Raw genomic sequence first — 10,048 nt, 5'->3', positions numbered from 1 at the left:
ATATATATATATATATATATATATATATATATATATATATATATATATATATATATACCTTATGCATATGTAAACTAATGTTGTTTGTGCACATCTCAAAATGAATAACTTATTTTCATACCGTATCTTCACCGAAATGAAGCTTCTGATTTCCTTCTGAGCTAGTGGCTGCCCAAACACAAAGAAACACAACAAACACAAATACAGAACTGACCCTTATTCCCACGCCCATTGATTGTAAAATCAATCTTCCAATCCCATATTTTGGCCTTTTTCATCTCATCTGATATCTAGACATACACCTTTTGATCTCAATGCATTCAAGAATATGCCACAAAAAGCCCTGTGTGGTTTTTTCTTCAATGTTTCAGAGCTAAAAACGCAGAATTGAAACGTATACAAAAATACATATAACTACATAAAGATTCTATCCTTACACATAAAAATTGGATATTATGTTTATATATAGAAACATAAATATATTGTATATAATCTTCTTTAGGATGCAAAATAGGCAATGCAGAAGCGGAACCCACCACCCTTTGGTGCCTTTGCAACAAAAAATAAAGGGAAAGACAAGAAATTTGCAAAGGTTTCAAGAAGGAGAGTTTTCCTTAGAAATTTAGAGTGAAGGGTCCGTTGAAATTTTTTGGAAAAGCTCAGTGCTTTTTCGATTTTTTTTTTGGTTGGGTCAGATTTTCGCATGAGAAATTTTGTTCATTGGAATGTTCTCAAGTTTTTCGGAGACAAATGAAACGTGCAGAGAACTACATTGAGGGAGAGAGAGAGAGAGAGTTGAATTTCGGCCGTTTTTATTTTTATGCTTTATTTTCCATTAAACCAATTTACTAATTATTCTTCCTAGACTAAATAACAAATAAAGAGATGGTTTTTTTTTCCTTCAAAGATAGATATTATATTAATGCATCGAATAAATAAGTTGAATAAAGGTGCCTATTGCATCCTTTACAATTCAACTTGGAAAAAAATTCTGGCAAGATACTTCCTTCAACAAAGTACTAATAGAAAACTTAGTTAAATAATATGTAATTTATTTAGACTTCTAGAAATATAAACAAAGTCTACATGATCAAGCAAAGTTGATAGCTTCCAAATGTCTTTCACAAGTCACAAGTTACTTCTATATCTCATGAAGTAATAATTTTTTTCTAAATCATATCAACAACACTTTTTGCATGTGGTAAGATCTTCACCTTTTTCCAACCATTCATGATTGCCCGTTGAGCCATTGCTATAGCAAGTGTTTCAGTTGTCATGGCTTTTTTCACAAATTAGATTGGGGGGCCATGGGTATGAAGCAATTTTCCAAGGCTATCCATAGTCGCAACACCAGCACTTGCATATCTTGCATCTACCTTCAATCTTGCGTCAATAAATAATAATATACCATCTGGTGGTTTATTGATTGAGCCGCAAAACAAATCCTATTTTGAGGAGAAGTATAGATTAGCAAGTAGTCAAATATCCTTATGATAATCAAATAATGGCTTAGAAATAATATCAATCATGATAGGTTTTAACATGTTTACCCTAAAATTCGAGTAACATTTAAATTTGTATTATCATTTTAAGGATATGTGATTTAATTCAATGCTAATTGATAAACAAGGAACTAATAGATAAATTAAAGAATAAGATAGCTCAAATCAGTGTGTAAGCTAAATCTCGACCTCGAACTGTGATAATCTCGAGGTATGATAATGAGAATAACAAATGATAAAATAACTCTGATGAACAGTAAGTGAAATAGCGAGAGAATAACAAGCGTGTATTTTATTATTAATGAGCAATGATCAATGTCCCACAAATGGATTGGATTCCCCCTTTATATAATAGGGGAGTCCTAAATAAGGTATACTTCCAATTATAGTAGGAAATCATATTTGACAACTGTTTAACGGCTGAAGACCAATCCATTACGAAATTTACGTCGTGATCTCCGTCCCATTGCGGGTATCTCGCTCTTTCCGTTATTGACTCATACCGGCATCACCTCGAAGCATGCCTTCTTCTGACCTCGGTAGTGTTATCGACCATGACCTTGGAAAGGAACTTCGACCTCGAGCTCGACGTCCTGGTTTTTTGACGTGGTATCACTTTTTCCATCGAAGACCGAAATTGGGTAGCCCCGATTTCCACCGTATACAGATAGTCCCCTCGTTTCTTAGAATAAAATGATAAGAAACGACTTGAGCCTCGATGTTCCAGAGACCCCGATAATGATGTCATCCCGTGATGTAAGCGTTCGAGGTGATCAAAACATCCCGTCGGTTCGGTTCCCCAAAACATTAAATGCTTGCCAGTGATGGTCGGCCACTAGCGCCACCGAACCATCACTGTGAACCTATAAATACATGTTTCCCATTTGAATCAAAACTTTACTTTCATCTTCACCAGTTTTTCTAAGTTTGTTCCTCTCTCTATTTCTTCTCTTCCAATGCCCGTTGATTTGATCTTAGGACCAAAAATACCAAACTCCACCTCTTTCTGCTTCATCTCATCTGAATCAATGGCGAAAACCTCCAAAACCGTCCCTCAAAAGGAGAAAGCCTCTTCTTCTTCTTCCCGGCCAGCCGGTGACAAAATACCGGTGGAGCCGCTCCTTCACGAGATTGTTCCCGGCCCTTGTGTCCTAGAAAATGACTTCAAAGTCGAGAACCCTCCATTAGTTCCTGGACGATGTGACTACGTATCGAGGTATATTTGCTCGATAACGGCGAAATAGCTCGATGCCGTAAAGGAAGACTACAACTGGGGGCCCGAGGTCGTGGTACAGGTCCCCGCCCCCGAAGAAAGTATCACCACTCACGTGGAGGGGTTTCTAAGTGTTTACACGTACCCCTTCACATTGGGTCCTCTTGACCCCGTAATCGTCGATTTTTGCAAGATGTACCAGGTCACCCTCGGCCAGGTGCATACCTCATTCTGGCGCATAGTGATTATGCTCTGCTTCTTCTCCGGTAATTCAATGGGTTGGAATTCACTCTCAGCCACCTTATACGGCTGTATCGACCAAAGCTTTATCGAGGATTAATCAAGCTTCAACGTCGATCATCGAATTCCTTCTTTGCAAGTATCGTGAGGACAAGGACCGAGGTTGGATGAGTCGGTTCGTGCGGGTAAGGACCTGCGACCTCATTCCCGAGGAGAAACTACCGTTCTCAGAGAGTGGAACCCCGATCGTAAGTAATAGCCATTAATCTTCGTACTTTATTTTTTGCTTTGTGTAACACTCTTATCTGTTATGCAATGGTTGCCTGGATGCCTCACGCGGTCCCCGACCTTGAAGACTAGGTTCGGAAGCTGGCTGCAACTTCTTCTTATACCGAGTGCTGTTGGGTGACTTGACAAGGGGCAGATGGGAGGCTAAAAATCATGGTAAGTTTATCATGTGTGCTTACAACGTCCTTTTCTGAAACTTTTCCTTTCTCACATACTTGACTTCCTTTTACGCAGGCCTCAGAGATGTTGCTGAATTAAGGCCAGCCCCGCCTAGGGAAGAGGTGGTTCCTAAATCCGGCCCAGGACAAGAAGAGGAGAAGGGCCTCGCCTTTTGATACCCCGGAGCCTAAGAAGAGCAGGGATCGTAAGCCGAGGGGCGACTCTGCTGCTCTTTCTGTAGGCGTAGCCCAAAAGCTACGAGAAAAAGAGGAGAAGGGGGAGGGGGAGGACGCCGGTTGTGAGTTGGTGCCTTCAAAAGAGGGGGAGCATCAAAGCTTCAATGGTGGCTGGGCCGGTGATGGTCGAGGAGATTCACCCTCGGGCCGAAGAGATCTCGGAAGATACTCTAAGCAAAGTCCCCAAGCAATCGGGGGTAAAATAAACTTTCTGTCGTGATCAACAAACGGCAAGTGTGACCGAAGGGTCCGGTTCTAGGGCTCTTCGGAAGGGAGAGAACGCCCCAAGTGACTTTCTTGGGGCAATTAATATTGATGATTCGCCGCCCGTCCCTCAATTCTCTGAAGGGCAGTTTCTGGAGGCTCGATCTTTGGAGACCCCCGACGTGGAAATGACCCACGATGGGGAGGACATATTTTATGGCTGCCTTGCGGGGGTCGACTATGTCTCCGGCCTAGATGCGCCAATGGTTTTTGACGAGGCCCATCATCTCCTGAACCAGGTAAACTTCATTCCCCGTTATTACGTTTGTTTTTATCTCCTCCTTACTGATTTCTTTCCTTTCTCCATAGGCTGTGGTGCTTAATCAGGAATCGGTCAATAAGTCCCAAGCCGACCTGAGTCGGTGTGAGGCCGATCTCAAAAAGCTCACCGAGGAGAGAGACGCCCTCAAACGCCTCTATGTGCAAAAAGAAGAGGAGCTTAGAGACCTCCGAGCTGAATTGGCCAAGGCTCGTAACTAACCTTTTGAAAGAGTACGGTCTCTACCCACCTATGGAGGCTAATACTTCAATATCTCAGTTGCAGCAAAAGCTAGAAAGGATCGAGCTACTTCGAGGGGAGGTCGATCAAGTCAAAGCCGACTGTGATCGGTGGAAGGAGAACATGGACCGCCTTGCTACAGAGAAAGAGGCTGCTTTGGCCAAACTGGCATCGGCCGAGGTCCAACTTCGGGGTGCTAAAGAGAAAGGTTCAGCCCAGGCCAAAAGGATCGAGGATCTCGAAACCAAGCTTGCTGAGGCCAAGGCAAAGGTCGGGGAGATGAAGATTGCGGCTGACAAATCCATAGCCATGTACTTGGCCGATGCCGAGGCTGCTCAAATGCAGCTAAGGGAGGCTTCCACTCGAGATCAACGAAGCAATGACTTGGCGAAGTGCCAATTTCGGAGGGAAACCCTCGAGGAAATAAACGCTCGAGGTTTTGACCTTTCCGAGGAGATAGGTCAGGCTAAGGCGCTTGAAGCTGATGCCGGGTTTCTTGTCTCCTTCTCCGACGACGATGATAATGAAAGCAACTAGGGCGGGTCCGATAATGATGAGGGGCCAAAAGGAGAAGCTGCCCCCGAGGGAGAAACCAACCCCGGGCATAGTTGGGATTCTATTTTTCATTCCTTTTTTGTTAGACCCCTGAAGATCTCTTGTACATATCCTTCTTCATCTATATATAAGAGGAAATTTTTCTTGAATGCCTTCTCAATTTTTATAAACATGTTTTTGCCTTGTAAAATTTTCAACACGACCTTATGCTTTGAACAGTGCGTTCGAGACTTTAGTTATGGGTGACTTCCTCGAAGTCACTATAATCGAGTTCGAATAAGGTTTGAACTTGAGGCATAGGCCCTTTAGGGTTTGTGTCGGATAATGGTGAGTCCCCAAGCCATGGTCAAGTTATTCTTTATTTGGGCTCGTGATAGTCGGGCCCTTGGGTTCGGATGAAGTGAGAACAGGATCTCAAACTCTTAAGTATGTTGGCCCTTAGGCTTTTTAGATCGGGCCGATATGGCCTCTAAAATATGGCTATTATTCCCCTATTTCCGCTTAAAATACTTAGTAAAAATTTCTTTATGCAGTAGCATGTATTTTTTACCCATTGGGTTTTTCGAGGGCTCAAGTCGATTGAAACCCTTCTACTTTTTTGTCCTTAGCACATTTGTGTTAAGATAATTCGATACCCCTTAAGGTTTTTCGAGGGCCAATTTTATCGAAGTCCCTTTTGATTATTTGCCTAGGGTAGCCTTTTTTAATCGGTTTTTCAAAGAATTACAAGGCCTATTTTTGACTGCGGGATTTGAACGTCTCCGAGCCGCATTAATTTGGCCGTAGCCTTTGGGTATGCCTCTTGGGCTTATTCCAATAATATTTCGAACTTGTTCGAAGTGTTAATCCCGAGAATGATGGCCTTGGCCTATAAATCGAGGGATGCCTCTTTGAGGTATTATGAATTCGAGTTTAGATAACTTGAACACGTCGAATTAATGGCAGTCCCCGAGTGTTCGGGGTATATTTGTGCTTGGCCCTTGAGCCATTTCTCACAAAATCATAAGTACGAAGCTCGTATAGTAGAAAGTTTTCTTTGAGACACAAAATATTTGATATTGAAAGAATGCTTCTTGAAAAAATTTATACATGTGTACATGCTTTGCCATCGGAGCTTGACTAATCTCTATGGACACGGTTTATTCGACCGTTTGGCACATTACAAAGTTTCCCTATCGAGACCCTTTGACATGAAGTGTTGCCCCCCGGTATTCAAGGTTGATTGAAAAGAAGCCTTGGATACTGTTGAATTTTCCTCAGGTAGCACATAATTGTTGCCTCGTTAAAAATCACGCCGGAAAAACCTCTTTAGTTGTTTCACTGGCCATGTTGAAGCCGTTTAAGACCTGAGATGCGAGCATGATTTGATCTTGTAGGCCGACTTGCTCCACGACCCTCAATCGGATGATATTTGCTGAGCTACCTGGATCCACTAAAATACGCTCAACTTGAACTTTATTCAATAAGATAGAAATTACTAGAGCGTCGTTGTGTGGCTGAGAAATGCCTTCTGCTTCTTCGTCGTTGAATGATAAGGAGCCTTCGGGCACATAATCTCGGTTTCATTTTCCCCTAGTGATTGACACCTTAGTGCGTTTGAATATGAGTCCCTATGGGACATCGACCCCACCGACGATCATATGAATAACATGCTGGGGTTCCTCCTGTTCATTTTTCCTGTTGGCATCCCTTTCCTTGAAATGATTCTTAGCTCGATCGCTGAGGAACTCTCGAAGGTGACCCTCGTTGAATAGACGGGCTACCTCTTCCCTCAGTTGCCTGCAATCCTCGATTTTGTGACCATGCGTGCCATGATACTTGCACATCAAATTTGGGTTTCTTTGGGAAGGATCGTTCTGTATGGGTCTAGGCCATCTAGTATCGTTGATCCTGCCGATTGCCAATGCAATGCCCGATGCGTCGATGCTGAAGTTATACTCCGATAAATGAGGTACCTCCAATGGGATCGACATGCTTATCAAAACCACTTTTGCTCATAAGTCCCCGAGAATTCTTCCCTCGATCGCTTCTTCGATCATTCCGGGAGGGATTGTGTCCTGAACCATTGTTCCTTCAATCTGCAGTATATGGTTGATATCGTTCTCTGTTCGACCTTGGCTCCCTGTCGACGTCTCTTGAGGTTTTAACTGCCAACCTGTTTGGATGTACTAAACCGGAAGGGGCTCCTAATTGGTCGTCCTCGACCCTGATCTTCGATTGATATCGATTGTGCACATCTGCCCAAGTTACAGCTGGATACTCGATCAAATTTTGTTTCAACTATCGTGATGCTATCGAACTCCGCTCGTTCAACCCTTGGGTGAAAGCTTGAACGGCCCAGTCATCTATGACCGGTGGCAACTCCATGCGTTCCATTTGAAATCGGGATACGAACTCCCTCAGCATTTCATTTTCCGTTTGTATTATCTTAAAAACGTCCGATTTTCTTGTTGCGACTTTTATGGCCCCGGCTTGTGCCTTTACGAAAGAGTCTGCTACAATGGCAAATGAGTCGATAGAATTTGGTGGCAGGTTGTGATACCAAATCATTGCTCCCTTTGACAAAGTTTTCCCAAATTTTTTCAGCAAAACGGACTCAAAAATCTCATCATCATCTAAGTCATTTCCTTTAATTCCGCATGTGTACGAAGTGATGTATTCATTAGGATCGGTGGTCTCGTTGTATTTAGGTATATCCGGCATACGGAACTTCTTAGGAATGGGCTTTGGAGCCGCACTCTGAGGAAAAGGTTTTTGCACAAACTTTTTGAATCCAATCCCTTTAGGATCGGGGGTGCCCCCGGTATCTGATCAACTCGGGAGTTGTATGTTTCCATTTTTTTATCGTTATCTTCGATTTTCTTCTCTCCCGACTCAATTCTTTTGGTGAGCTCCTCGAGCATTTTCATTAGTGCAGGATCAGTCCTTGATTCGTTACCATTCGACCTTTCTAGAACTAGCTCGGTATGGCGAGTGATTTCTGGCTCGACCACACTTGGAGTCCTATGTTGATTTTGCAATTGAGCAATAGCGGCCTGCTGAGCCTGTAATATCTCAAATATTACCTGGAGGCTAACTCCTTCGTCTTTTCTGCCCTGTGTACCTTAGCCACCAGATCAGCCTTCCTTGCGTACCCTCCCTTCGGGGTCCGCGCCTAGGTTCGCATTTAGAGAAACGTGCGAACTGATATTGACTGGCAACCAGTGCTCCCCCGAGATTAGCCGGTAGCACCCCGGCTCCTGGAGCAATCACATTGTCGTTTTCCCCGTGAAATCCGAGACCATCATTACCATGTACGGGTGAGTTTTGTGAGTTTGACATACTTTAACCTGAGAGCAAAAATACGCGGCAAGAACAAGTGTGAAAATAACATGTGTTATCAGAATCAGCACTAAAACAATCACTATTATCCTTGGCCCCACAGTGGGCGCCAAACTGTTTACCCTAAAATTCGAGTAACAATTAAACTTGTATTATGGTTTTAAGGATATGTGATTTAATTCAATACCAATTGATAAACAAGGAACTAAATAGATAAATTAAAGAATAACATAGATCAAACCAGTGTGTAAGCTAAATCTCGACCTCGAACTGTGATAATCTCGAGGTATGATAATGAGAATAACAAATGATAAAATAACTCTGATGAACAATAAGTGAAATAGCGAGATAATAACAAGCGTATATTCAGTGACGGGACTCATGATGCAGACGTAGAGGTTAAGCTTGATGATCAAGTTATCTCCAAGAGAGCGAGTTTTAAGTATCTCGGATCTATTATCCAGGCTAACGTGGAGATTGACGAAGATGTCGCACATCGCATCGGAGCGGGATGGATGAAGCGGAGGCTCGCTTCCGGTGTTTTGTGTGATAGAAATATGCCACTAAGACTTAAGGGTAAGTTTTATCGAGTGGTGGTTCGATCGGCTATGCTGTATGGGGCTGAGTGTTGGCCAGTCAAGAACTCCCACATGCAGAAGATGAGAGTAGCAGAGATGAGGATATTGAGATGGATGTATGGGTGTACCAGGAGAGATAGGATTAAGAATGAAGCTATCCGGGACAGAGTGGGAGTAACCTCCGTGGAGGACAAGATGCGGGAGTCGAGGCTGAGATGGTTCGGACATGTTAAGAGAAGGAGAATTGATGCTCCTGTCAGGAGGTGTGAGAGGTTGGCCATGGAGAGTTTGAGAAGAGGTCGAGGTAGGCCTAAGAAGTACTGGGGAGAGGTGATTAGGCAGGACATGGCGTTGCTTCAGCTCACTGAAACATGATCGTTGATAGGAGGGTATGGAGTTCGAGGATTAAGGTAGAAGGTAAGTAGGTAGTTTATTGTTGTTCACCGATAGTCTTAGTAGCATGCATGTCCCTTCATATTCTTAGATTTATATTACATTATGTAGTTTTGTTCGCCTATTGTATTCCCTGTTGCTATCATTTGGTACTACTTATCATTTGTATCTCCCTTTTCTTTTCTCTTCCATATTTCTTCCTTCCTTGCTTTCCTCTTCTTCTTCTTGCCCTTCCTGAGCCGAGGGTCTATTGGAAACAACCTCTCTACCTGCATTAGGTAGGGGTAAGGTCTGCGTATAGACTACCCTCCACAGACCCCACATGTTGGGATCAAACTGGGTTTGTTGTTGTTGTAATCAATGTCCCACAAATTGATGGGATCCCCCTTTTATATAATATGGGAGTCCTAAATACACTTTCAATTATAGTAGAAAATCATATTTGACAACTGTTTAACCGCTGAAGATCAATCCATTCCGAAATTTATGCCGTGATCTCAGGCCCGTTGCGGGTATCTCGCTCTTTCCATTATTGACTCATACCGGCATCACCTCGAAGCATGCTATTGGCCCAAGTTCAGGTGAAGTTTTGAAGAATGACAAATGAACTCAGTATGCACCAGGTCCATCATGTGAGGCACAATGTTTATCAACCTATACATGTGAGATACACGTGAAGTAGATAAGTCTCAGTAATCAAGCAGCAATGTCTCCTGAACTGATCGAAAAGGTTGCATATTGGATGAGGAGAGAAAGTCTCCTTATGAGAAGAGGACACAATCCGGATAAAGGATAGGGTT

General features: G+C 42.9%; 1 protein-coding gene across 1 annotated transcript in view; it reads right to left on the bottom strand.

The window, feature by feature from the left end:
- LOC109225533 (formin-like protein 3) overlaps positions 1-920 on the bottom strand; it is a 7,278-nt gene extending 6,358 nt beyond the window's left edge. The window contains exon 1 of the mRNA XM_019390237.1: positions 122-920. Within this exon, the coding sequence (XP_019245782.1) occupies positions 122-232 (111 nt within the window). The 5' untranslated portion in view covers positions 233-920. The remainder of the gene's footprint in view (positions 1-121) is intronic.

Source organism: Nicotiana attenuata, chromosome 5 (genome assembly GCF_001879085.1).
Source record: "Nicotiana attenuata strain UT chromosome 5, NIATTr2, whole genome shotgun sequence".
Lineage (NCBI taxonomy): Eukaryota > Viridiplantae > Streptophyta > Magnoliopsida > Solanales > Solanaceae > Nicotiana > Nicotiana attenuata.
Note: the sequence above shows the minus strand (reverse complement) of the source record. Positions and strands in the feature narration are given on the sequence as shown.